Source organism: Letharia columbiana, assembly GCF_014066305.1.
Source record: "Letharia columbiana isolate WasteWater2 chromosome Unknown Sc0000004_s0, whole genome shotgun sequence".
Taxonomy (NCBI): domain Eukaryota; kingdom Fungi; phylum Ascomycota; class Lecanoromycetes; order Lecanorales; family Parmeliaceae; genus Letharia; species Letharia columbiana.
In genome coordinates, this window is record NW_023501040.1 from 461,465 (window position 1) to 488,803 (window position 27,339).

At 50.3% G+C, this 27,339-nt stretch overlaps 9 protein-coding genes across 9 annotated transcripts; 4 read left to right on the top strand and 5 right to left on the bottom strand.

Moving 5' to 3' along the window:
• Nucleotides 1-400: 400 nt before the first annotated feature.
• HO173_002103 (uncharacterized protein) lies at nt 401-2,856 on the bottom strand (the record flags this gene model as incomplete). The annotated part of the gene is made up of 7 exons (XM_037304039.1): nt 401-1,090; nt 1,141-1,767; nt 1,818-2,307; nt 2,356-2,490; nt 2,541-2,681; nt 2,739-2,775; nt 2,838-2,856. The coding sequence occupies 7 exons, from the start codon at nt 2,854-2,856 to the stop codon at nt 401-403; spliced, it is 2,139 nt and encodes a 712-aa protein (XP_037168834.1).
• Nucleotides 2,857-3,921: 1,065 nt separating this feature from the next.
• On the top strand, nt 3,922-4,302 carry HO173_002104 (uncharacterized protein; the record flags this gene model as incomplete). Its single annotated transcript, XM_037304040.1, has 1 exon — nt 3,922-4,302. One exon carries the CDS (start codon nt 3,922-3,924, stop codon nt 4,300-4,302), a length of 381 nt encoding a protein of 126 aa, XP_037168835.1.
• A 1,493-nt stretch (nt 4,303-5,795) lies between these two features.
• Nucleotides 5,796-6,030, bottom strand: HO173_002105 (uncharacterized protein; the record flags this gene model as incomplete). The annotated part of the gene is given in 2 exon segments (XM_037304041.1): nt 5,796-6,006; nt 6,026-6,030. 2 exon segments carry the CDS (start codon nt 6,028-6,030, stop codon nt 5,796-5,798), a joined length of 216 nt encoding a protein of 71 aa, XP_037168836.1.
• A 68-nt stretch (nt 6,031-6,098) lies between these two features.
• On the bottom strand, nt 6,099-10,614 carry HO173_002106 (uncharacterized protein; the record flags this gene model as incomplete). The annotated part of the gene is made up of 3 exons (XM_037304042.1): nt 6,099-7,135; nt 7,209-9,872; nt 9,939-10,614. The coding sequence occupies 3 exons, from the start codon at nt 10,612-10,614 to the stop codon at nt 6,099-6,101; spliced, it is 4,377 nt and encodes a 1,458-aa protein (XP_037168837.1).
• Nucleotides 10,615-11,346: 732 nt separating this feature from the next.
• On the top strand, nt 11,347-18,770 carry HO173_002107 (uncharacterized protein; the record flags this gene model as incomplete). The annotated part of the gene is made up of 5 exons (XM_037304043.1): nt 11,347-11,799; nt 11,854-11,997; nt 12,047-12,231; nt 12,282-18,264; nt 18,327-18,770. 5 exons carry the CDS (start codon nt 11,347-11,349, stop codon nt 18,768-18,770), a joined length of 7,209 nt encoding a protein of 2,402 aa, XP_037168838.1.
• Nucleotides 18,771-19,139: 369 nt separating this feature from the next.
• Nucleotides 19,140-21,101, bottom strand: HO173_002108 (uncharacterized protein; the record flags this gene model as incomplete). The annotated part of the gene is made up of 4 exons (XM_037304044.1): nt 19,140-19,831; nt 19,891-20,144; nt 20,216-20,500; nt 20,551-21,101. The coding sequence occupies 4 exons, from the start codon at nt 21,099-21,101 to the stop codon at nt 19,140-19,142; spliced, it is 1,782 nt and encodes a 593-aa protein (XP_037168839.1).
• Nucleotides 21,102-22,011: 910 nt separating this feature from the next.
• On the bottom strand, nt 22,012-22,621 carry HO173_002109 (uncharacterized protein; the record flags this gene model as incomplete). Its single annotated transcript, XM_037304045.1, has 2 exons — nt 22,012-22,191; nt 22,460-22,621. 2 exons carry the CDS (start codon nt 22,619-22,621, stop codon nt 22,012-22,014), a joined length of 342 nt encoding a protein of 113 aa, XP_037168840.1.
• Nucleotides 22,622-23,172: 551 nt separating this feature from the next.
• HO173_002110 (uncharacterized protein) lies at nt 23,173-25,248 on the top strand (the record flags this gene model as incomplete). Its single annotated transcript, XM_037304046.1, has 3 exons — nt 23,173-23,188; nt 23,356-24,240; nt 24,293-25,248. The coding sequence occupies 3 exons, from the start codon at nt 23,173-23,175 to the stop codon at nt 25,246-25,248; spliced, it is 1,857 nt and encodes a 618-aa protein (XP_037168841.1).
• A 503-nt stretch (nt 25,249-25,751) lies between these two features.
• Nucleotides 25,752-27,317, top strand: HO173_002111 (uncharacterized protein; the record flags this gene model as incomplete). The annotated part of the gene is made up of 7 exons (XM_037304047.1): nt 25,752-25,790; nt 25,863-25,928; nt 26,180-26,214; nt 26,269-26,315; nt 26,368-26,431; nt 26,492-26,558; nt 26,613-27,317. The coding sequence occupies 7 exons, from the start codon at nt 25,752-25,754 to the stop codon at nt 27,315-27,317; spliced, it is 1,023 nt and encodes a 340-aa protein (XP_037168842.1).
• Nucleotides 27,318-27,339: the final 22 nt, after the last annotated feature.

The following is a 27,339-nucleotide window of genomic DNA, read 5'->3' on the forward strand; positions in this document are numbered from 1 at the left end:
CGCAAATTGTATTCAGAAACAACTTTGTCAGGTCGATGCATGGACGTCAGAAAGACCAATTCCTGTAAGCAGCCGCGGAACATTTCCCTCAAAGCAATTCAAAATCTAAGTGGGAAACAAGCCAAGTACTTCAGTTTTTTTTTTAGAATGTATTATATAGCCATTGTCTAGCGATACAGTGTCTTTGTTGGTACATGATAGCAATGTCTCACATGATTGGGGTATACGCTAGAATGTCGTAGATGTAGCAACATGAGCAAAGTGCAAGCAAAACCGAGCCACGGGAGATGTCGTTGAGATCTTTTGGTTAGTGAAACAATGAAAAAGGTACCGGCTCTCTGATCCAGTCCGAAAGCTCGTATCCTGACCCGCGCGGGCGGTAGAGAGGTCACGATGGGGCTCAGACCCCAGCTGGCAGGCTGAGATCAATGGAGCCATACGGCAACACTTGACGAACAGTGATCAGGCTCTTCGTGGCAAGAGCGAGAAGGTGGTGCAGTGCTTGAGCTGCGACGATCTTACTGTGTTGTGTAGGCGGCAGTAATCGTTCGAAGGACGCGGAAAACTTTGAAAGACCATCTCCGGCAAGCTCATCCTCATCATCGCTTGCATGGGCGGGAAGGGCCGTGATTTCGGCTTTGACGAATTCTAGGAAATTGTTGGCCTCTTGATTCAGTGTTGCTCTCATCCATTGTGACTGTCCAGCTGTTTGAGTATCAACGGCGGCAGCGGGACCATAAAGCTGGAAGTCGTCAAGGGCTTGATCATCAGAGATCTGGCGACCACCGAGAAGCTCGTCATCATCTTCAACAGGAAAGTTTTCAAGACTGCTGTAACGTTGGCGCCCGCGGCCGAGGAGAGGACTGGCGCTGAGGATTCGACTGGCGCGTCTATCCTGTGAGCTGGGACCAGCAGCAACGGGTGGTAAAGAGCTAGGAGCGCCAGCACTCGTAGGGAACCCGCCAATACTGCCGGCGAAGCCACGACCACGGATGACGGAGCCTTGACGAGAGCCGATGGCTGAGCTGATATTCCATGGCATAGAAGGATCTTCGAGTGCTGGCGGAGCATGACGCCCAACCTCGACTTCCTAGAAATGGTCAATGAAGAAAAAGATCCACTGACGGTACTCATGCATACGTCGTTGCCTGAGATCATTATTGTCCCGTCGTCATCCAACATCATGTCGCCTCCACGGCCGATCTGAGCCCCGTCGCCGTCTCTGATCCGTACGCGTCGGGCTTCGCTACCAGAGTCGTGGTCTTCCTCGTCATCACGTCCTCTCTTCTGTCCAGCGATAGAGATTCTGACGCCTGTCAAAGCTTCCATCATGGCTTCGCCTGCAAACATATCCAGAGGACTTTGGAGCTTTGAGCTGCCTAATCCAGCACCTACACCGCCAATGCCAGCTCCGACGACCCAGAAAGCAGCATTCTTCTTTGCGAGGACAGGAGCTTTGTGGCTCCTTTTGGCTGCGGTTGCCTCGGCCATGTTCGCAAGGTAGTCGGTCTTCCATTGGGTGAGGTCAGTATTGTGGAGCTCCTGCATTTCATCCACTGGCAATGTTTTAGGTGTTCGACGCCTATGCTGCAGAGGAGCATCTGCAGACTCAGACGATTCTTGTTCTTCATGTACACCCGACGAAGGACCGAGGATTCCAGAGCCGGCAGGAGCTTGAAGTGCGGTTGTTGGAAAAGCCTCGGCGTCAGGCAGGACGATGTCGTCGTCGATTTGGGGAAGGTCAAGGTCGAGGTCCATTGCACCGGGCTACTATTGGATGAGTCGTCTGCTCGATTTAATTTGGGAGTCAGACTTACCTCCAATCGGCCAGCTTGGTGACCTTCCATTAGTTCTTGACGCACACGAGCACTGGCGGCAGAATCACTGCCTAGCCGTATGCCGCCAGCCAGAGCAGCACCTGGTCCAGGAGTAGGCTCTTCCACCAAATTGCCATCGGCGTCAATGGTGAAGCCGGGATCGATGTTAAAGCCTTCGTCTTCGTCGTCCAACAGACGGCCGATCCGTGCACTACGTTGAGCTGAGCTGACATTCTCACCCGGAAGGATGAACCCGCCCAGGTCTCCAGCACCTCCGCTACCAGAGCTAGGTATTACGAGGCCGAGCATTGACTCGTCAGCTTCAGCATGGCTTGAAAGGCTAGAGCGCTGTGAATGGGGTGATAGTATGCTGGAACGGCGAGAAGAGTCGTCCGTAGAGATATCGAGCGCAGATAAGTCAATGTCGAGTCCCGGAAGGGCGAGATCTGGGAGGAACGCTGGGTCATCTTGAATGACGAGCTGGTCGGAGCTGCCAGTGTCCTCAGTGCAAGTCCACTGTTCAAAGACCCGAACTTACCGCGCTTTCCCAGCGTTAGGATCTAACTCCGAGGTACGAACGGCTTTGAGGAGCGCTCTCATGTTACTCTGGGCAATTTGCGCGTCGGACAATACATAGCCACATTGCTGGGAGAAGACGCGAGAGACACCATAGCTGTGAAGAGTATGAGCAGGCTTCAAGATGCCCACATCCTGGGAACCTACAGCAAGTTGCTTTGCAATCTCAATGCCATTGGCGCTTCCGGTTGGATGATGATGCTGCATGTCTTCGGGATGTCGACGTCAAGGATAGCCTTTCGATTGATCTTTTTGGTGTTCGACCGAGACCCAAGCGTCGCGACAAGCCTGTCGATGTCAGCTGCATGCTGAGATTCAAATCTGAATGGGAGAGTAAGTACGTACCACACAGTCGCGACGCCTCCTTCACGAGATGTGAGGACTTGCAAGCGGAGGATAATTAGCTGGCAAGCTCTCGAACTCGTAATGGCATTGGAAACGTACTTTCGTGGCTGTAGAACATGGCGTGGAGACGGGAAGATGATCACTGGAGAGCTTTTTCTAAAAGGAGATGATGAAAAAGCCAGGATGTCCTGGATAAAGGAAGTCGGAGGAGACAAATACAGGAAGATTTGGCAGCTGAACTTGGGCCTTGTATGAAGGAGAGAAGGAGGTGGAGGAAATGGAATATGACGCGCCATACTCTAGTAGTCGAAGAGGAGCTACGGACCAACTTAAGCTTGTCGAGCATTTGGAGCGCTTTTGAAGCCTGCGTTTACCATCTCACAAGAGCAAGTCATTACTTCATCATTGGTATAGCATTGATACACATGTTGATAAGGGCAAGAGTGAAGAGACTGCATGGAACGAAGTGCGATTTCGAATACGGCTGTGATGGGCATTTCTATGCTCATTGCTCAGTAGAGAGCGGCGAGTTTGGAACCATAGATCTTGTCAATGTGACGCAATGGGGCATCAGAAGGGATTCTTTCAGTCGACGGTGGCCTTCACACACACGAAAAGCATGATGAGAGATGCTACAGTGGCATGAAATATCTTTCTAGCTGGATTGTAAGCCAAGACTTCTTTGGCCTCTGGACAGATGATAACATGTGACCTCAGCAATTGAGTAGCCGACTCAATCCTACCTACTCATCTCCAAAAAGGGACGCGGTATCGAGGAAGTTTTATAGCATGGTGTGTTAATGTAGTGATAGGAATCATAGGATTAAGGATGGAAGGAGTGAGTTACTATCGCAGTGTTAGCCGAGCAAATGCCGAGGCGCTTAGGCTAGTGTCGCGCCGCCAACGGCATGAATCAAGGGAAATCAAAACATTACCTTACTTAAGGTACATTAAGTAAAGTAGGTATCTAAGGCAAATATTATAACCACACAATTGCACCAGCTTTGTACCTGCTCTTCTTTCAGGACAGACAGCGTTGCCAATCCCCCTGCCCAGAATCAGAGCACGTCTTTCAGCATCCTACCATTCTGTTAGAGCTCTACTTCTAACCAAGCCAGCCCGTCGGGTTGCCTGGTGTTAGCCCTTGCTGCCAACCTCTGACCAGAGAACAACCGTTCACGGCATGGCGGCCATTGCACCTCCACCATCACCTCTGGGTAAAGGCAAACCCAATTTCACCTTGCCCATGCCACCTCCTCTTCTCCACACTCGTTCCGCTAATGACATCTACGAGCCACCGCACACGCCAACCAGCGCCGGGTTCACATCTCCGCATGCCACCCCTCAAGGCAGTCCGAGCAAGAATAAGCTTCCTCCAGGGGCCAATGAACTTCCAGATGTTTTCGAAAATGCCTTGAAGCTTGGCCCAAGCAGCCCTAACAAGGTTGGAAGGCAGCAATTGAGTCCGCACTCACCGAATAAAGGCGCCAGGCAAGGCTTCGAAGAGATATTTGACGAAAGCCTTCGATCTGATCCCATTAATCCTAATGTCTCTTGTGGCTAAGCAAGAATGAAATTACCTTAAGGGTATAATCCACATCGGACGTAGTATACGCCAGGCCAGAATCCACAACTTTTGCAAAGGCATTATCGGATGCAACCTTGTAGCTGACACAAACGGGAGCGGTGGACGGAGGAGCAATCTCGCTTTCGCTGTATATCGGAACTGGGTTATACAAGGGTACATAATCCGAGACAGTTGAGTTGTCGTTGACATCATCTTGGATTGGTGCGCATCTTGTCCAAATGATGACCGAGTTGGGGAATGGGTCTCCAGAAGCGACACCATGAGTGAAGTTCAAGGCTCCAGGGTATGGAGAAGAACCATTGTTTCGCTTGTTAACCTGTGTACACAGTCATTGGCATGGGCGTAAGGCGATAAGTAGATAAGTGATGAATCCGTCCACCCATCATACCTTGTGAATTGAGACACCGAGGCCGGGATGATTGTGAGAGGGACTTCGATAGTTAATGTTGGATGCGTAGCTAGCTACCGCCACACCTGCAAAGACAAGGGTGATTAGGAATTGAGGCATGCTTTGCAAAAGGAAGGAAGTAGCCTTTTCCCCTACGACTTTATTCCTTCTTTCATACATCTCCATTATTCTTTCCCTGAGCTCCTTCTTATATGTCATTCTTTTTTCTCCATCTTTCCCTTCTTGCCCTTTTCCGCCAAGGCTGTAGGCCCACCTGGTTCCTGTTTCCCCGGCAAGTAATGCGTCTTCCTCGGGGGAAAAAAAGAATCCCACAGCCAACAGACCCTGCCAATGGCAGGCTACAATTCTCCCATGCTCAATGTCAATTCCCTACAACCTTCCTCTTCCGACCGAGCATGATGAGATACAGTCAGAACCTGGGCCTCCTCCATATGCACACGTGCATGCGGGTTCTGATTGATTGGGTGCTTGAATCTGCATGCGAAGGATCCCTTTATCCTTTAGCACTCTTGGCATGCAGGTGCGAATCAACGGGACAATCCAGTACCTTCTAGCCGAGAGAACGTGAATGCACGCAGCTCAGGCACCATGCGCTATGCGAGGGAAATGCTTGAATTATAAGATTGTCAAGAATTATGATTACAGCTAAAGCAATTAATCCTCTTGCAAGGTCACCTTTCCCATATGTATCCCTAGCGTCTCCACCCCCTACCACACCCTTTCCCAACATCTCAGTATGCTGGTACCTAGATGATTCTTCCTGCTGCAAGCCAACCTTCATTTATCGGTCCCGCTCTTTCTGCAATAACGTCAAGACCCTTCGATTAGGTTGGGTATCTTCGAATATGTTGCATGCGCTAGGTCCGCGCTATGCTTGTCACACACACAAAGAAATGAAATGCCCATGGGCTACGCAGGAATCCAAGTTGTAGATTCATAAAAGATACCAGTCGGCGACAACGTGATGCCAATTTGGCAGTGTCTTCCCGAGCTTAGGCATTTTGTCTCTCCTCAACACCAAGACAGTCATGCTCAATTGTCGTTCGTCTACGAGTCTTGCTTACAAGGGTAAAACCTTGGAGCGGTCTCCGAGGAACTTGGCACGATATGCGGTTATTTCTCCTGCCACGATGTTGAAATCTCTGATCTTCCTGGAACGAATGTCGTGGATGACCTCTCGCAAGCCATTGCCGAATTCGTCAGGCGAGGAGCCGTCGTCTGGTTTAGCTCCCAAATCAACAAGGATCTTGTCATCTGCGAGAGTGATGAACCTTGAGTCAGCTTGCGAACTTCATGGAGTTGTGAAACGAGTACCGATAAACCACGGAACAATACGAAAAAAGCAGCAGAGAAGTACACGCAATCAAGCCTCAATTAACGCACCACTCAAACCAATGCTCCTCAAATGCTGACTCGGGCAAGAATCATCATTGCATACGCCGTCTAACTCATAGCGACAAAGTGGAATTTCTGGATTGATAGTATGACTATAAGTCAATGATCGAAAGCCATTGGAGACTTCCTCAAGATACTGAGGATGATACCGAAATGACTTGAATTGCTTCAAGGGACTTTCATATGGGGTAAAATGTCCCGTTTTGCGGTTGGACTCAAGCTTTTGCACCTGGTTTGATTCAGCGAGCTTCGGCGAAGAAGAACGATATCTTACACTGTGAGACCCAGCTCCGATTGTAATGGCATCCACACTCACCTGTTGATGAACGGCTGGTGTTGAGTCGAAGCTCGCAGGCGCAATGAAATCATGACTATCAACATCAGGTGGAGAAAAGGATTTCTCCGAATCGACGCTCGATATCTCAGTAGGCCGCGGTACCTCTTCACCTAATGGTGCTGGCTCGGGCGGTTCATAATCATCGGGGTCACTAGCATCAGCCAGAGACTGACTACGATTTAGTGATCGCTGTGATTGCTCGTCACCCGCCATACCAGCGTTGGCGGCGGGTGATGGCTCAACCGAACTCGGCTTTCCTATAGGCTCAGCCTCCTGGTCAGCAGGAAGCGGATTATGCATTGCGGCTGGTCGATCGGTCTTCGCTGTTCCGAGGTCCGGGACAGCATCAGGTTCTGGCTCCTGTCGTTGCGTTATACTTATTTCACTGGGCGGCTCATAAGTCTCGTCGTCGTCGATAGAACCAGAAGTGTCCTGAACCTCAGTCAAGGGCTTCGGGCTGTGAAAAGAGGGCTCGGCTTCGTCGACATCGCTACGGGACATTTCCATGATGTCTTCCTCGAGTTCTCCATCTGACATCCGAATGTCTGCCGTCCGCGTTGACGACTTGTCTTGCACCACCCTACCGTTCCCGGCCCCGGCAGTGCCCGAAAGTTGTATTGAATCCAAGTCGGGGACTGTCTCAACTGACGCTGCGGGTTTCGTCAAAGCTAACAAAAGAGATCCCAATCAATCTGTGTTACTTTGAACACATCGACGGCCTTGATAAGTAGGCGCACTTACCTGGTATTTCTTGGATGCTTGTTGATTGATTTGGTATGTCCCCCACGTCACAAGAATCGAGATCCATAGGCCTAGGCAGGGCCTCTCCAGATCGCGACAAGTTGTTAAGCTCTTCAATCAGAACTTGCCTGCCTTCGATGCCTTTCTGGAGTTCAGTTTCTAGACCTACTATTTCTTGTCGTAAGGACTCAAGCCTTATTCTTGTCCTCTCTACTTCGGCATCGAGGAGTGGCAATCCAGACTCTATTTCGGTCTTTCGAGCCTGCCGTTGGTTGCCGAGGGATGTTTTCCGTTCTCGCTCTTGCAAGTGCTTCAGTCGTGCCTCTTGCGCCCGCCTCTGTTCTTGCTCCTGAAGATGGTGGTCTACCTCTTGTTGTCGTAGATTATTGTTGTCTTGTTCGCGCGCTTGCTGACTCTGGCTTTCTTCCAGACGTCGCTGTTCCTCATCCTGAAGCCGCTTCTGCTTTTCGTCTTTGAGTCGCTGCTCCTCTCCCCGCAGATTCGACTGCTCCTCTGCTTGTGGAATTTGCATTCTCTCAATCTGCGTAAGCGATTGGTCCGCTGCCGAGGCTCGAGAAATCTCCGCGGCCAAGGAACGCTCAGCCTCGGCCTTTGCTAGTTCGACTTCCTCTAACTGTTGCTCTGCATTGAGCTCCTCTTCTGCTGTGGAATCATTTCCTTCAGCGAGAGTAGCGAACGATTCTCCGTTCTTGACAGGTGCGATATCGCCATTCCGTGAGTCTGAGATGCTCGAGGGCGTATTCGGTGTGCCGTTGCTCTGATGTGGAGCTTCACCTGGAGGTGGTGAAGTTGTCACGCGACTGCAATTTCCAGGACTGTGAGTGCGGCTTGTAGTTTGCTTTGCCTTAATAGCGATACGCTGCTCGAGCTCAGCAATTTTGCGATTCATGACTTCGATTTCCATCTCCTTCGATTTTAGACCTTTCAGATCGCCACTTTGCCCCGAGACTTGCGCAGCAGGAGGCGTCATAACAACTGTTTTCTTGCGTGGCGGAAAATCAGTCAGCGGAGGCAGGCTCTTGACCAGTCTCTCATTGCCATTGCCTGGAGCAATGACTTGAGAATTTCTTGATAGAGAATCCCGACGACCGGCAATGTCTGTGTCTAAGGATTCATCTCCCGAGGTGTTATTGCTCACCTCATCGTCGCTAATGTCTATAATGACACTGGTATCCTCTTGCTGCCCCAGTGGTCTCTTTACCCTGGTGGAAGGTGAATCGATGAAGTCAGAAGCTTTCTGGCGCTTTCGGTTGGGTGAAACTGTTGTTGCGATGGTGGCTGGTAAAGCAAATTTCAGATCGAAGGAAGTTTCGGGTAATCGCGGTGTCTCATCTGTAGTTGGAGACTGAGCCGAGACCGCAGCGTGTGGACGAAAGCCTTGCTTTGACGCAACGAAGGTGACTAAACCGACTGTCTGCGGTGAGACTGCGAAGCCCTCGTTCGCGAGTGGTTGCGAAGGGTTTACAGGTTCCGGAGCACCTGATGTCATAAACAGTCCCGGGATGCTAAAGGGGGGCTTCTGGCTTGCTGGCGAAAAGTAAGAGCTTTGGCGACTGGGTACAGGTCGAGATGTTGGAATAGAGCTTTCAGCTGGGATGTTTGGAACACCTTTGGCGAGAGGTTGCTGACTGTGTCTCATTGCATCACTGCTGGTTGTTGATCGAGCCTGTTGTTGAATGCTCTCACGAAATTTTAGTGCCTCAATCTTCTGACGTGCTAGATCTGTCTGAGCTTTTCGTTTCGCTTCTACATCCGAATCTTCGTTTTGAATTCCCTGTGCGGTATCGACCGATTCACTTGGTGCTTGCTGAGCGGTAGCCGGAACAATCGCTGAGGCAGCGTCTGACGACTGGACTTGAGCAGATGTTCCCGAGTCTGTGATAGTGGATAATTTAGGGGACACAGGGGTAGTGGCGCTGACGGTGGGCTTGCCAGCCTTAGCTGCTAGCATTCGGGCAATATATTCTTTGCGATCGAGTATTTTTGTCTCGCCAGCTTTGATCCCGGTAGCTTTACCTAATGGATTCAAACTCGAGGATTTCGATAGTTTCGCTGAGCTGGCTTGACTCTGCACTGACTTCTCCTCGTTCTTGTTCGCTGCAACAGTGGGTTGGCTGTTGATCTTGCCTTCCTCGTTTACCAGATGTGGAAACGTGTCATCGCCAAGGACGCTGTCATTTGAGCCTCTCTGTGGCGGTTTGGGATGTTGGTCGTGAATGCCCACAATTGCCTCACCTGGTGTGCTTTCAGTCGGCACGTCTCTAGCGCCAACTCGTGGTTTCATGATTTTCTGTTGCAGTAGATTTGAAGAAGCTGTGACTGGTAGCCCGATATTGGTGTAGAGTTTCCGGAGTATATCAGGATTCAAGCCCGCATTGATAATTCGGTTGAAGTCAAACCCTTCCGAATGCAAGTCTCGTAATGCTTGTTTGGCTTCGTCCATCTTTTGATCTACCAATCGCAGACTTGCTTCCTTAGATCCTTGTGCAACGGTATCCATTGACAGCTGAGGCTGGGCTGATGTGTTCTCTGCCGTCCGCGAAAACAGAGGATCATCTAGATGATTGATGAAGCCGTTCCGCATGGGATATGGGCGAGGTTGCGATGCAGTGGAGCGCGGAGAATTTGGCGCAGCAAGCGAGTCTGGGGCAAAGAATATTAGAATATGAAGTCAGACCTGTCAACCAGCGTCGAGCGGCAGGGAAATACCTCGAATGAGCCCAGGAAGCGGTTTATTTGGAGCGTTTGCAACACGGTGACCGGATTCTCTGTCTGCAGGGTCTTCGTCCTCATGTCGCTTGTGTTGCGCCATTCCTGAAAAGGTCGCCGTACTCGCTCTTGAATGACGGGTTGATTTCTCGATTTCTCCGTCGTCAAGTTCGCCGTCTTCTAGTTCGGACAATGCAGGTGGAACCGTATCTGAGTCCCTAATGTTCGTGCTTTGGACCTCCGCGGCAGCCTGAAGATTTGAGAAGACAGTACCAGGATTTGAAGGAAGATTTGAACTTGTGGAAGGTTGAGTAGAGTTTTGAGCTTCGTAAGAAGGCACACCATGCGCAGACGGCGTTGGAGGGAATGCTGGAGATTGAAAGGCACTGTATTGGATTTGCCCACCATGAGATGGGTATGGGGCTCCATAGATTTCGTTCCCAGAGCTGGGTGTTGTCACACCTTGAGTATTTGAATGAAAGGAATGGGTATTCGCATTTGTATGTGGTACTATAGGCATACCATTCATTTGGCCTTGGCCATACAGAGACGAAGCATTTTGATATGGATACGGGTATTGAGGTAGACCATTATCGTAGCTGCCAACTGGAGGTTCCATGTGGACGTTAGGGTTGAAAGGGGTCCCAAATGTAGGTGGACGAGGATAATTCGACATGGCGAATGGCTAGCTTCATGGGTCAAGAGGATGTGACAGGTCGAAGCTCACTGGTGGTTAGTCGCAAAGCGTTCAGAGAGCACTTGAATGTACATAGGAGATTGCGCAGAGCAGCGCGCATGGTGGACGAGGAGGAAACGAGGACTGATAGGAATCTACGGTTCAAGGAGAAAGACGCCACCGGGATTCGCAGGAGTGAGTGTCGAAACTGACTGGATCAAGAGGGAAGTGAAGCTGATGAATAGTGGTGAAGAAGTGAAGGAGTGAAGAAGTGAATGCGTAGCTCAGAGGCAAAGGTATAACATCAGCGACTTGAGAATTGAGAATAGTGTCGTGTCGTTGTAGGCAAAGTAAGGTACTTTATAAGTTAGGCTTGGTAGGTTAGACTAAAAGTACCGTACTCCGTACTTCGCTGGTCGCTCGCATTTTTGCAGATTCGAGAACCTCAAATAAACTCTCGGCCCGTTCAGCGCCGAGCCAATCCAGCCTTGGCAAGCGCGACGCGAGTTGCTTCTACCTTACCCCTGCAAGAGCTAACTAATCGTTGTGTTTACTTTCTGCCTTTTGGTGAAGAGCAAGCTGTTTTGAGCCTGCTGTGTTCGCCTTTCGCTCACTTACTAGAACACGGCCGCTGTACTGATCTGTTTTCACTCGTGATAGTATCATGTCTTTACGTGCGATTTGATTTGCTGCTGTTTGGTCGAACAAAATTGGCAGAGGGAGATCGGCAGCATGTCAACAACAGGTCCTGTCAGCGCCCGATGGCGCAACAATGCTTTCGACAGAGGTTCACCTTCCCCTTCGCCAGGCCTGGCGGTGCCCAGTACAAGACCCAGATCCGCTATCATTACCTCGCCTTCGGGCACGGGACCCCCTGCAACGCATAATCGAAACCAGTCATTTTCTCCTCCGAGTGGATCAAGCTTTGCATCATTACAGCCGGCGATGCAGAGATCGACTTCAACCAGGACGACTCACCAATTATCTAACACCTTTGCACCAAAGTTCATTAAGACCGAAGAATCTCAAAGGGCTGGTGACAAGATTGGCGGAATCGAGGGCGAGAACGACTTTTCTGGAAAACGTTACGTCTGGCTGCGAGACCCACAGTCAGCGTTCGTGAGAGGATGGGTAGTCGAGGAGCTTCTTGGAGGCCGTTTGCTTGTGCAATGTGACGACGGGAGCGTAAGGTGGCTAAACATTCAATTGAACTTGCAGGGATTGCTGACAGTGACTCAGCAACGAGAGGTCGATTCCGAGACCGTTGATAAAGTAAATCCTGCCAAGTTCGACAAGGCAGATGATATGGCAGAGCTCACTCACTTGAATGAGGCCTCTGTGGTCCATAATCTCCATATGAGATATCAAGCAGATTTGATCTATGTTAGTCATCCGAGCGACGATTTGAGGCTCAGCTAATCGATGTCACCAGACCTATTCTGGCTTGTTTTTGGTCACCGTCAATCCGTACTGTCCCCTGCCTATTTACACCAGCGATTATATGAAGATGTACAAGGGGCGCAGCAGGGAAGATACAAAACCTCACATATATGCCATGGCTGATGGTGCCTTTCGGAATCTGATCGAGGAGGGTGAGAATCAGAGCATTTTGGTCACGTAGGTGTCTTTCACATCGATTATCCAGTCTCCGCTTATGCTTCGATCAGTGGCGAGTCAGGTGCTGGCAAAACTGAGAACACTAAGAAAGTCATTCAATATCTTGCAGCCGTAGCAACTTCTGACTCTCCAGGGGTAAAATCTGGAGGACGGCAATTCTCTAACCTTTCGCAGCAGATCTTGAGGGCCAACCCGATTCTAGAGGCTTTTGGGAATGCCCAGACTGTACGCAACAACAATTCTTCACGTTTCGGGAAATTCATTCGTATTGAGTTTACACGGTCAGGACAAATCGCAGGAGCTTTCATTGACTGGTATCTGCTAGAGAAATCTCGAGTCGTAAAGCTCAACTCCAGTGAAAGAAATTATCACGTGTTCTACCAATTGCTTAGAGGGGCAGACCGACGCATGAAGGAAGACTTCATGATCGCTGATCTAGGAGTGGAGGATTTTATCTACACGAGAGGTGGTAACGATATGATTGCTGGAGTCTCAGATGTTGATGAGTGGAGCTCGTTGCTGGAGGCTTTCCATATCATGGGCTTTTCTGAAAAGGAGCAGCGATCTGTGCTCCGTACTGTCGCTGCAGTTTTGCTCCTTGGTAACGTCACAGTGATGAAGGAGAGCATGCGGGCCGATCAAGCCACACTCACGGAAGATGCTCATGCACAAGCCAAGAAAGTCTGCCGGCTGCTCGGAATTGCCGTTGAGCCTTTTATTCAAGGATTGCTTCACCCAAAAGTCAAGGCCGGTAGAGAGTGGGTCGAGAGAGCTCAAACGCCAGAACAGGTCCGCTCATCTTTGGATGCCTTGTCGAAGGGTATCTACGAACGAGCTTTTGGCGATCTCGTGTCTCGGATCAATCGTCAGCTTGACCGGACTGGTATGGGCCTTGATGATTCCCACTTCATCGGAGTCTTGGATATCGCCGGTTTTGAGATATTTGAAGAGAATAGCTTCGAGCAACTGTGCATCAATTACACCAACGAGAAACTTCAGCAATTCTTCAACCACCACATGTTTGTCCTCGAGCAAGAAGAGTATGCAAGGGAGCAAATTGAGTGGAAATTCATCGATTTCGGAAAGGACCTCCAGCCCACCATTGATCTCATTGAGCTCCCAAACCCCATTGGAATTTTCTCCTGCCTTGACGAAGACTCCGTCATGCCAAAAGCTACTGACAGATCCTTCACTGAGAAGATGCACTCTTTATGGGAGCGGAAGACGCCCAAATATAGGCCGTCACGTTTAGCTCAAGGATTCATCCTGACACACTACGCAGCTGAAGTGGAATATTCTACGATTGGATGGCTGGATAAGAACAAAGACCCGCTCAACGACAACATCACAAAGCTTCTTGCATCTTCCCATGACAAACACATCGCTACGCTCTTTACCGACTGTGCCGACCCTGATGAGGATGCCGGCGCAACAAGGAGTCGTGTCAAGAAAGGGCTCTTTAGGACGGTGGCACAACGACACAAGGAACAACTTTCCAGCTTGATGAATCAGCTTCACTCCACTCATCCCCACTTTGTGCGTTGTATTCTGCCGAATCATAGGAAGCGGCCTAAGCAGTTCAGCGCACCGCTTGTCCTCGACCAACTGCGATGCAATGGTGTTCTTGAGGGCATAAGGATTGCCAGGACCGGCTTCCCCAATAGACTGCCCTTTTCAGAGTTTCGTCAGCGATACGAAGTTCTTTGCCGCAACATGCCTAAGGGCTATCTTGAAGGTCGAACGGCCGCCCAGATGATGCTCGAAAAACTGGATTTGGACAATGCTCTTTATCGAGTAGGCTTAACGAAAGTTTTCTTCAGAGCCGGCGTGCTGGCAGAACTCGAAGAGCAGCGGGACTCTCTCATTCGGGATATCATGTCTAGATTTCAATCAGTCGCAAGAGGATTTACCCAACGAAGGATCGCAAACAAGCGCCTGTATCGAGCGGAAGCGACTCGAATCATTCAGCGTAACTTCGCGGTCTACAGCGACCTTTGCAACAATCCATGGTGGAGACTCTTCGTTCGGATGAAGCCTCTGCTAGGTGCTACCAAAACTGCTGGAGAAGTCAGAAAGCGCGATGAGACGATTCAGAAGCTGGAGGTCCAAGTGCAGCAGGAGAGTAACGATCGACTGAGGCTCGAAGAAGAGAGAAGGCGTGCAGAAACCGAAGTCCAACGCATTCAGCAAACCCTGGAAAGTGAACGCTCACTCGCGCTCGACAAAGAGGAAATTTTCAAGCGCCTGCAGCAGCGTGAAGCAGAGCTGATCGAAAAGCTTGCAGGTGCGATAGAAGATCAAGAAAGCCTTGAAGACCAGCTCGACGACCTCATTGATGCTAAAAAGAGGGCGGAAGAGCAAGCTGAGAAATGGCGTGGCCAGCTTGAGCAGGCGGGACACATCATTAGCAGACTAGAAGCCGACAAGAACGACCTCATAGACAGAATTTCCGATTTGGACGATCGAATTAGCGAAAATGAGAGAGCTAGGACCGAGAAAAATGATAGACACGAGGGACTCATCCAGAACAATAAGATGCTAGAGAGCCAAATGCGCTTGCAAGAACGAAAAGTCTCCGACCTTGAGAGCAAGCTTCTCAAAATAGATCAAGACTTGGATATCAAGCTAGCTACAACCGCAAAGGACTTGCAGCTCTCACGAAAACAGGTCAAGGATCTTTTGGACGACAACCGCCAAATCCGACAACAACTCCAAGAGCTCTCATCCACTTCCACCGGCTACGAGGATATGATGAGACGGAAGGAGAGCGAGATTGCTGTATTGAGATCGGATCAAAAGAGGCACGATGCCGAGCGCATGACACTGGAGGCGGAGCGAAGCATGTTCGCTTCTCGGCATGATAACATCCAGACACGGTTGCGTGAGATCCAGGCGGAAGTTGATGCTACCAAATCGCAAAAAGCTCAACTAGAAAGGGAGGCAGCAGATACCAAGAGAGTCCTTGATGCCAAGTTATCTGAGGACACACAGGCCAGCAATAGCCGCAAGATGTTGAACGGCCAGATAGAGGATCTTAAGGTGGAGCTGTTCCAAGTCCAGGCGGAGCTCAGTCGCGAGAGACAGTCTAGGGACGACGTCCAGATGCTAAGTGATCACAAGATGACGGCCTTGAAGGAGGAGTATCAGAATCTCAACGAATCGAAGATAACCATCGAGAAAGAGCTTTATGTGCAACAAGATACTCTCCGCCGTGCAGTTGAAGCACGGGCTAATGCTGAGAAAAGTCGTAAAGACCTGCAAACGGAACTGAAAAAGCTGCGTGAGCGCTTCGTGGAGGCGGAGTCCTCAAGACTGCAGGCCGAGACAGCAATGGAGCGTAGCATTTCTCGGCAAGCGAATGAGCGTCAAGCCACCCTTAGAAAGGAGCTAGATATGAAGAATGCGCGATGCGACCAAATCGAGGCCGAGTGCCACCATCTAGCAGATGAAGTACAATCTCTCACCGAGATGATTGCTGATTCAGACAACTTCCGTACCCAGCACGACCAGCATAAGGAACGCTTGGAGAGAGAGCTGATAACCGTCAAAGGCCGATTAACAGCGTCAGAGAATGACAATCGTGCACTTTTGAACAAAGTTCAGCAGAAGAACCTAGACATTGCAAGATCAAATTCTAGAGCTGGCGACTCGCAGAGGTCTAGGATGGGCCAATTGCAAGCGGAGAAAGCAAAGTTGGACGAAGACAATAAGAGACTGTCACGACAGTATAATGACGCCCAACTATCAATTACGTCCCTGGAGAAACAGAAAGAGAAGCTCGCTTTAAGTATGGAAGATTTCAATCACGAGCTTGAACGGGAGCACAAGGCAACCCGTAGTGCCGAGAAGACCTCTTCTAGTGTTAGCATTCAATTTGCTGAGGCCAACCGGAATCTGGAGTCTGAGAGGCAGCTCAAAACTCAAGCTCAAGCCAACACCAGAAAGCTACAAAGCATGCTCGATGGCGCCAACGGAGAAGTCCAAGAGTCTCGGCGACAGCTTACCCTTTTGCACAAGGTCTTCGACCCTGAATCGAAGGAGACGGTGCCCTCGTGGGAAGCTGTAGCTCCACGCCTGCGGGACTACACAGACCTGGCTGCACAATTGGAGGCTTCCAAGCAGGCTCTGCGAGTGACAGAAGAGAGATTGGGGCGCGCCGAGAACCAGATCTCCGAGCTTCGACGGCGACACGACAGCGAAGTATCGGAACTTGATGCTCGTCATTCGTCTTCGAAGCGTCAGCTTCTCGAGGAACTTGATCAGAATACGCTACCAGCTAGGAAATCACCAAAGCACTTGCGCAAGGTCTCTGATCTAAAGCCATACTCCAAAACTTCTACTCCTGATCGTCGTCACATAAGCAACGCCACAAATGATTCCGGCCGCTCTGATCGCACGGTTGACACAGCCGCCTACAACAAGCGGATGGATCTTGCGGCTGAGTTAGAAATGGTGCAGAATCAGCTTCAGATGACCGAAATGCAAAATCGCCACTTGCAAAGCCAAATTGGACATTTCTCGCCGCAAAGAGATTCGTGGCAGGATGATAGCCCATCAGTCAGGCGTGTACAGAAGCTCGAAAGGGAAAATGGCCGACTTCACGACCGACTGGATGATTCTGCAAAGAAGGTATCTGCGTTAGAGAGGGCAGTACACTCTGGAGAGCTGTCACTACGAGACGTGCAGGCGCAATCTCATGAAGAGCTTTACGATCTCATCAATTCGCAAGAGGACTCTCGGAAGTCCTTGGTCCAGGTTTACAACAACACTGTTGCTGACCTGGCTGAAGCCAAGTCACATTTTGACAACATCAAACATGTCCGTGCGTCTCTAGAGGTAGAACTTCGGGATACAAAATCCGAACTTCGAGAAGTATCTGCTGCAAACGAGCACGAAACAGCATCCCGAAATCAACTTTTGCAAGAATTTTCGGATCTTCAAATAAGACTTGATGCAGAAGCTTCCAAAGCCGGAGATCTTGCATCGAGTCTGAGCCTCTACAAGCGGCGAGCCGACGAGTACTTCAGTAAACTCGAACAAGCGGAAATTGCCGTGCTCAGAGCTTCCCGTGCAGAACAATCTGCCAGGGCACAAGCGAAAGAAAGCGAGGATACCTATGCATCAGTCATGGCTGAGCGCAAGCAGATGGATTCTCTCGTCGAAGACTTGCAGCGACAGAATCAACACTACGAGGAAAAGGTTGAAGATCTTGCTGCAGATCTTGATGGCGCTCTCCAAGCGAGAAAGAGACTTCAGCATGAACTTGAAGACTATCGGAGCCAACGAGCCATGGATGTAGAAGACAAAGAGACTTCCATGGAGCAGACCAGGAGGAAGTATCAGAACGAGTTTGCAACTCTGACCAATGAGCTAGAGATCGAGCGCGAAAACGTCATTCATGTCCGCTCCGAGAATACACGCATACGGGACGAACTGGAAGAGTCGAGATCGAAATGGGATGATGAAGTCCTAAATAGTTCATCGTGGGCGAAAGAGAAGTCGAGACTCGAAATGACTCTGCAAGACTTGTCATTATCAAGAGAAGAAGCGCTCAATGCTCATAATGATGCGCAAGGAAAGATCGTCTCTCTTCTGTCGCAGGTCCGTAACTTGCGTACCTCAATGGACGACGTCGCCGCCGAAAGAGATATGCTTCAAAAGGAGAAACGCGGTCTTGAAGCCCGTTTGTCCGAAGCTGGTGATCGTCTTGAAGATCTCGCCCGTGGCGAAAGCCCGTCAATGCGCAATGCTGCAGGTATGGACCGTGAGCTACTGGACCTGAAGTCTCAGCTTGCCCAGCAAGAAGATGTGGCAGCCGCTGCTATCGGGAAAATGCGCAGAGCAGAAGCTTTGACTACGGAGATGCAGAAGGATGTCGTCTCCGAAAGGGAGACGACTGTCACTCTGCACAAAGAGAAGGCAGGCCTGGAAAAAACGGTCAAAGACTTGCAAGGCCGGGTAGTGGATTTGGAGACAAAAGGATACACATACGCTAGCCAGGACGTGCGCTTTTTGAATGGCAGAGTGCATGAGGTAAGATGATGGATCTGTCTAAGACCCTTTTAGAGGTGGCTAATAATCCCCCGTGCCAACAGCTGGAGCATCAGCTCGAAACCCAAGAAAACACACACTCCGCCTCCCTTCGTTCCGTCCGCAACGTCGACCGCACAGTGCGTGATCTCCAGTCACAGCTCGCCCGCCGCGACAAACTTGCCAACCAACTCACAGATGACGTCGCTAAAGGTCGCGACAAGATAGAACGTCTGCTACAGACAGTTGACGAGCTACAAGCCGAAGAGGCAAAGAGCCAATTGAGCGCTAGGAGAGCGGAGAGGGATCTGAGGGAGGAGAGAGAAAAGGGGCTCAGACTCGAGAGAGAACTGGAAGGATGGAAAGGGCTGAGAATGGAACGAGGGGCTGGTGGAAAGGGTGGTGGCAGCGAGTGGGGCGGGAGTATAAGAGGTAATCATGCGGCAAGGGGCAGTGAGAGTGGAGACGGTATTAGGAGGATGTTGAGTGATAGTAAAGGGTTTCTGTAAATATGGGAGGATTGGTGCGATTGCGACTCGAGGCATTTGCGCAGGCGTTGAGAGTTGCTCTACTGCATTAGAAGCATTGTCCGTCATCGGAAATACCCTTGATCATATACAACGTTTGTGGGCTATTCTCGAGCTTCACTTTCTGTATAAAGTGAAAGGGTACGTTGAGCAGGCTGCAGAAATGAACCCAAGTATCTCCTTTATATGCCTGTGCCGGAGTAAGGATTTTGTCGCCAGACACACGACGCCAGATGTGAATGACTTGTTTCCCACTTTTGTCCTCCGCCAAATGCCGGAGAAAGCCATCTCCTTGCCAGTGGATGACTTTCGCCTTTTCACATCCACATATCGACAGCGAAAACCATATCATCATTTCTCTCCCCATTTGCCATACTCCGCTTGCCATTTCATCAACCTCCTTGTTAACATTTCCATCATCGCCACACTACTCAGCGCCGCGAAAGCCTGCTCATTGACGCCCTCCAAATCTGCCAAGGCTGCGTTGACCGTTTTCCCATTATCCCTATCATACTTTGAACCATTACCGTGTCCGTCGCTCCTGTTGTCGTTGCTTTCTGGGGGAGTGTTTGTGCTGGTCGATGATTTCGTCGTTGAGGGTGGCCCAACCCCTGCCATCTCCACTTGCGTGTGGGAGATGAACTCCAGAATGCCGGCAACACGGCGTTTCATGTCGTTCATGCTGGTACGATTGAAATTCATGTGGCGCGGCTTGGAGGGTTTGCCAAACCCATTGCTATCGGCAAATCCAATGCCGGTGCTGCTGCCATTGAGATGTGGTGTTCCGTTTTCTGCATCATGAGAGTTGTTACTTCGCGCGGGCGACATAGTGGTGGTTGGCATCTCGGCAGGGAGGTCACGGTCCTTAGTGTATTGATTCCTTCCAACACGGCCTCGCTTTGCCGGTGGTCGCCCGGTCTTTTTCTGTGCGCTCTTGGGTGGCAGGTGATCTGGAAGGGCAGGGGCAGCGAAATGGGCGTTGGTGGTGTTGGCGCCCCTGGCAGAGACAGTCCGCGAGAGTGGTTGAGGCGAAGGATCGGACTCTAGGAGTGAAGAGTATTAGCAGATTCAAGTGGCTGGATGAGCTCTCAGGGCACAATACCATCGCCTCGCCGTCGTTCTGCACGGCCTTTGCGGCCGCCAAATGCATCTGCGCGTTCCTTTTCTTGCTGAGCTTCGCGATCTCGAACTTCTTTGTTCCGGTGATTTCGAGCTGCTGCGCCTCTGATGTTTTTGGTTTTCTCTGGCTTCTCGATTTCATTCTCCGAGTCCGCATCACGGCGACGACTTTTGCTTTGAGAGGCCGAGGAAGCAGAACCTGAAGCAGTCCGTTGGCGCTTCGCGTTTTCGTTACGCCTGTTCCAATTAGTTCATGAAGCACATTCATCGCGCCGCATAGAAACCTAGAAAAATCGTGCAGGACTCACTCTTCGCTTTCGCTTCGACTCCGCTTACCCTTTCGTCTGCCCGTAGTTGCGAATGGGGCTCCACCTTCCCTCTTACTCTCCTCAATTGCTCGTCGGAGCTGCTCTTCTTCATACGCGGCGTCACGGCTATTCATCGTCGAGCGGCGCCCCTTCGATGTATTATCCGCGTTGGCAAGTGGTTTTCTACCATCTCTAGACTTTTTCGAATGTTGTTTAGCAGCAGGAGCTGGAGAGGACTGTGATGACTTCGATTCCTGCATAGGCAGGTAGTGAGAGTATTTTCGTCTAGGGTCGGACTGTCAACAGAGCCCATGGGCAATAGAGTGCATACTCACCCATTAGTGGTAGTGGTACTTTTGTGCAAGTCCTGGCGACACTGCTCACAGAAGTATTCCTCGGGGCTCGTAGCTTCATCCATGATCCCAACACAGCCTCCATGTTGCCAGACTTTACATAGATCACATTGTATAAACCACCCGGTAGTATCTTCAGCGAAAGACGCAGGATTTGACTCGTCCTTAGAGACGGTTTTGGCGGGGTCGGGGTCAGGCAATCCTGGATATTCCTGGTTCCCACAAATGCATCTTGTCACTTCTTCTTCGACTTCGTCGTCATTCTCGTCGTCGATTGCAGGCGGGGCTTCGTCTTTGGGGTCGTCTTGGCTACTCCTCGTCCTCCGCGACTGTGGTCTGGCTGGCGCTTCAGAATCTTCGGGAGACTGCGATCGAGCAGCTACTGAGCTCCGCGGCGATGGTAACTTGGTTTGCGGGCGGGCGCTGCGATCTGCCGGACCAGAGGAGATAGAGGACGAGGAGGAATTGGTGTGTTGCGGTGCAGATGGCGTTGGCTGTGTGGTACGCGCCCGTGACGAGCGACGGGGAGACATAAGCAGCTCTTGGTTTGCTAAGGACTAGCAAGCATGGTCAAAGTGCTTTGAGGCTATGGGAAGTACTGATTTAGGTTCTGCTTATGTGTGCGACTCCCAGATTTGACAAATTGGAGCCGACGTGTGAAGATTGAGGGAAGACTTGATCAGAATGAGTTTTGGATGTAGGACCCAAGGCTTGTCGGTGCAGTGAAATAGCTGACAGGAGGGAAATTGAATTGATAGAACATGAGAGCTCTAGGAGTTCGTAGAGATTTATTAGAGGGAAGAGGGGAGTTTCGCGTCTTCACGAGCACTGTCCTCACTAGACCCTGTTAGGAAACGGAGTTTACCTTACGGCTTTAACATCATCTCGAGTCTCACAATTCAAGTGAGATCTTGGCACCCAAGTTGGAAAAGGAAATCAGACTGGAGCATTTCTTGAGTTTGGAATCTCCTCCATCTGAGGGTGGCCGCCAGATAATGACAAGCCAGCCGAAGTGACAGGGACTTGACATGATAAGGGCCAAGTAAGTATATTGGATTCGGATGCTCACTACGAGTACATCAAATACTTTAAGATATAGTATGTATCTGTGCATCCAAGGCCAGTGGAGGCGGATAATTCTTCCTATCAATATGACAATATCATTTATATTCCCCAAGACAATCCTACAGCACACATCGTTTCAATCATCCATCGCCAAGGAGTATATACCTATCTCTTTGAAAATAGAAGAGCTCAGTAATTCGCCTTAAAAGCTCGACAACTCCACCAGTACCCCACCAGTACCCCAACTTGTAGGGTCGTCGGCCGAATTGCTATTTCTAGATTTGACCTCTTCAAGGCGGCTTCTGCAACTGATCATGGAGATAAAGTAAATGTCTGATTTGAGGGCATCTAGCGCAACACAGAGAGAGAGCAAAGCGCTCACTCTTGGAGTTGAAGGAGAGTCGAACAGAGTCCCCATGCCGCTGCATTTGCCCGTCTATGAGATGGACCGGGCCAATGCACACGTCCATCCAGCTCTAGCTTTCTCAGGCGTCGATAACGAGAGCTACTCAATTCTGAAATGTTACGTGGGAAAGCTTCGATGCCGACTTTGTCCATCTGTTGGGATTAGGGAGACAGATGAGTGGAGCTGACCTGAGACAATGACTTGGAGAAGTGGGTGGAAAAGGGTGTCATAGTAGGTATTGGAAAAGCAGAATAGCCCCTCAAGCGTCCTTCATGACGTTTCATGAGCTTTGTAAAGACGACACTCAACATATATTGTGATGCGGAGAGAGGATCCAAGAGCCTGAAAGCAGATAGGCGCAGGGCAAGGCACAGGTACAGGTACAGGTACAGGTACAGGTACAGGTACAGGTGCAGGTACAGGTGCAGGCGCAGACACAGAGACACAGAAACACAGAGACAGAGAGAACACAGAGACATCGAGGTTGTACAAGGACCTTGTCTCTGACGCGGATATTCGGCCAAAATACAAGGCGATGCCCAAAGGCGTTACGGTGATTTCCCAAAAGGCTATCGACTGCATGGTGTCATGAAAGCGAATGATTAAGTAAGGTCAGGTCTATTATTATGATTATTGATTAGGATAATTAGTACTCGTAGCTGTCTTCAACATCAAACTTTTTCCTTTGCCCACTCAACAGCTGCCGAGTCTTCTACCTACCATCCATTTTGTTGAATCCTCCAAACCCCTTCCTCGCTGCTCAAGACTTGCAAAGGGAATCAAGTCAGCAGCTTGCCTACCCACAAGTACTAGTACCCAACTCCTGTATATCAGCATTTGTAAGATTATTCTCCGCTTCGAGTCAAATTCTCTTGAACAGCGACCGTGGACTCCCAACCCTGACCACTGTACTCTAGCTATGCTGGCGAGCCACGTTGACTATTCCAATTGCGAGTGTGATCACAGAGAGCTTACCTTCATCATTTAGACATCTCCATCAATTGTCCATGTGTCAATCTCTCTAGCCACTAGCCATACATACGCGGCGTACATACCCGTACTGTTGCTGTCAGCGGCCTTATATACACAAAGGAGTTGCATATTGAAGCTGGCGGACAGAGATCGTGGACACCATGGCAGCCACACTAGGTACGAGCTCACGCCTTCCCTTGCAAACTTAGGAACAACAACCATCCTTACTTCAAAGCTATGTAAAGCTATCAATACCATTCACCATATGCTCCTCATGCATCCTATATGCATTTTCGACCATTTTGGTATAAGGCTGACACGGTTCTTGTTTCCTATCTTTGCAGGAGCTACATACTCTCCGCCTCCTCCACTAGAATTACACTACTCCGATACCACCTCCTCTATTTACCCAGACCGGCCTATCCGGCCCCTGCCAAAGAAACGTCTACGTTCCCGACTATCCTCAGAGGTCGCGGACTCTATCTTGTATCCACCGGCCACGACGTTGTCAAAGCCACTCTTTCAATTTCCATACAATGGCCCGACGGATCAGCAGAATGGATTACCTGCCCGAGCGCATCTATCCGAGATGGATGCTAATCTAGTACGAGAGCAAAGGAATGGTGACGGTGAAATTGATAGCTACCAATTTAGGGGGGCCGAGAATGGCAGCGACGACGAAGATGGCGTTGGTATGGCAAGGCGCTGTCAAGAACAGCGCCAGAGGCCCGGAAGTGTGAATAATATGTTCAGGAGTGGTTATACGCTTTCAAGAAGTGACACTGTCAAGTACATCAAGCCGCCCATACCACAATCAACAGCATCCTCAGGCGACTCGGTTGATGGATATGATTCATTTGAGAATACAAACAACAAAAAGAAACGTAAGATACCTACTTCTGGGTCACTCGGAAGTCACCAGACCTCGCTCTCTGCCGACATGGCTCAAATGGGTATCTCGTCAACGCGAGATATAGATGTTGCTCAGTCAGAGTCGGACAGCGGCGTTGGACACTATTACGGTACAGGAAATTCAGCCGTGTCGGCCATCTCATCTGGAACAGGAATATCCGGAGCTGGGAGAGGACGCTATGGAAGAGCTGGCACGCGGTATCATAGCGGGCGAAGTCCTCTCGGTGTGTCGGTCAATGGATCGAACACTTTACAAGCTGGTCGATCTTTTCACCATCGAAGGGACTACACACTTGGCAGTAATACTGGAGGTAAAGGTAATATCATTCTTTAGTCATGCGTTTGCTTCGTCTCCTAATCTGTGCACAGAGGCTGCCGCAGCAAAATCAACTGACCAAGGCATAATATCGGCAGCTATCGCAGAGGCAGCTGCTTCACCAACTACGCCAGTCAAAGGCCAGGAGAACAAAAGCCTCCTCGAGCAACAGTCGTCAAAGAATTCTAGCTCTGCAAAGACTCAATTCACGTTCATTTGCGAATCCGATTCTGCAAAAAGTATGGTGTGGCCTCCGGACATAGACTTCAGCCCTTCGCCTAGCGGACCGTACTCGAGAGTAGCCACAAATTCAACAGGACCCCATCAATCACAGAACGGCAGAGGTTTCGCGACTCAGGGAACTCAGACGAGTCCAAATATGGCAAGCCAAACAAATCAGGCTGCGGCTCACCAAACTGGTGCCAATCAACAAGCTCCGCAACAAACGAAGAAGCCCCGTCGTCCGCTTCACAAGCAGTATGCTCTCGCAGCTCGCAATCGCCGCACGCGTCAGGAGATGAACAATTACAAAAATCCACCGAAAGAAGAAGACGTCTGGATCTGCGAGTTCTGCGAATATGAAAGCATCTTTCACGAACCACCAAAGGCATTGATCCGGCAATACGAGGCTAAAGATAGACTAGAGCGTAAGCGTTTGGCCGAAAAACAACGACTTCTTGAAAAAGCAAAGATGAAGAATAGAAAAGGCAAGAAAGGCAACAAGAAGAATGCGAATGCAGCCACGCATGCGCAACCGCCAGCGCAGAAGTCACGCTACGGCCAGCAACCAGTGGACGAGATACTAGTGCAGCATCAAGGGACACAAAGCGAAGAGTATGTTCTAGACGATTATGATGACGACCCTATACCAATGCCGGCTCTACCTACTCAAACTCCGTCGAAAATCCCGCAGCCGGTATCTCAGAATTACAACCAGAGCCTACGCCCTTCCTCGAGCAGCGGAGGCGTGAAAGGCAATATCGGCGCTGATCGCAAGGCTTACTCATGATTGTTGTCTTTGGCTTCACCTGCGTGCTGTCCAGGATTTCATCTGTTCTCCACAGTTCTTGCATCAATAAGCGAACCTGGCATGGAGGGTGAGAGACTCTTTGGTGCATGATAGTCTTCAGAGAAAGCTGAGTCTCTGCTTGCGATACTCTATCCCAGCTTCCTACCACTCTCCTCGACTGAGTCTATAATAGCGATAGACGGGCATAGCAGGATCGGTGCTCATAGAAGAAGGAAGTCATCCGTAAATAGGACCGGACCTGTAGATTAGGTTTAGACTGTCACAAGCAATGCACATATTATTGAGATACCTTACCTGGTAATGACGTATCACGTGATGAATTTACTAGGCGAATCCTTTAATCCTCCCAGAAGGCTCTCCATGACATTCACTATCACAATAGTCCACTGATGTGCACCAAAACACACTTCGATATCGCTACTGGTTCAATCTCTTGAACAACAAAACAAAAATCGAGCTCTCTTGGCGGTCATTCGGAAAGCATGGACCGGCCCTTGGAGGATGTGATCTCGGAACGACAGGTAACATAATCTTCTTGCAAAGATGATGACTTTCCACCTAGTTTCGCTGAAGCTGACTTGTTCGATCTATAGAGAAGAGGCAACCGTGGAGGGCGAGGTCGGCGCCAGAATAATTGGCCGCGCGACGATGCAAGAAAGGTATACAGCTCTGACCACAGTCCTTCTCAACATCCCTCTCTATGCCTTATCATGTTGCAGCTGTCGTCTATGTAACGAACTATCCTGACACTGTCTCACCCCTAGGTTCTTCCACCTCATTCCTCACCTCGCCTGCAATTTAGTCGCACCTGGCGATCCTTCAGCTATGGACGGATGCGATATTCGAGAAACAGTGCTTAGATATACATGACACAAGGCTGACCTGGTCCTCTTCTTCCGTGGCGAAATAGTACAACAATAAAGCAGACACTACAGATATCGATTCGTGTGTACCGCTACATGCCTTCCCTTGCGCAGTCGATGTCTAATCTCGAAGTAGAGATTGGGTCCACGACAGGTTCAAAGAGGACGAAGAAGAACTGCCCAGTGCGTCTCGAGCGACAAGGCCTCTAAATAACAACAACTGATTATCTTCCAGCACGACAACCATACCGCCAACCACGCAATACTCGAATAGACCGATACTCGCCCGAGCCCGACAAGTAAGATGCCCCTTTCGTTCATGCTAAATAGCATTATGTGAATCTGACCCTTTGATGTAGCTCCTCTACCGGTGCCAAACTCCGTGTTGATAACCTACACTACGACCTTACAGAAGACGATCTCGAAGTAGCTTTTTCCCTTTCTCTCCGCAGAGACTCGGCTAACGCATCCTCTTACCAGGATCTATTCACCCGTATCGCCCCTGTCACGTCTCTGTCTCTTCGATTCGACCGCGCCGGCCGTTCTTCCGGCACAGCCTTTGTCACGTATGCCTCCACTTCTTCGGCAAATCGCGCTATACGCGAATTCGACGGCGCAAATGCAGCTGGCCAACCAATTCGTCTTACGCTGCTTCCTACAGCACCAAGCGTTGACTCAATACGCGGTAGAGCTACGGCCGGCCGCAACCCCTTTGATACTGCTGTCAAGCCTAGCAGGAGTCTGTTTGACAGAGTAGAGATGCCTGGAGCTGGGAGACACGGTGGTGGAAGGAGTAGGTCTAGAAGCCCTGACGCTCCGCGGAGGACAGATACGTCGAAGCCGCCGCCTGATGGTGTCGACCGATACATCCCCCCAGCGGGTGGTAGCAGACGGAGGAGAAGCAGGACCAGAAGCTCCCGCCGTAGGAGTCCAATTGGTAGGGCGAGAAGCCTGATCCATGGTCGAGGCGGAAGGAGCAGAGGGGAGGAGAGGGAGAGGGGATCGCGGATGGCCAATGGGCGGCCGAGGAAGACGCAAGAGGAACTGGATCGGGAGATGGAAGATTACTGGGGGTCAAAAGCTGAAGAAAATGGGGCTGTGAATGGGGATGCAAATGGGGGGAAAAAAGAAGAGATGGCGGCACCGGCCGTGGTGGATGATGATGATATTGACATGATTCTTTGAAAAGGCGCTGGACAAATGGAAC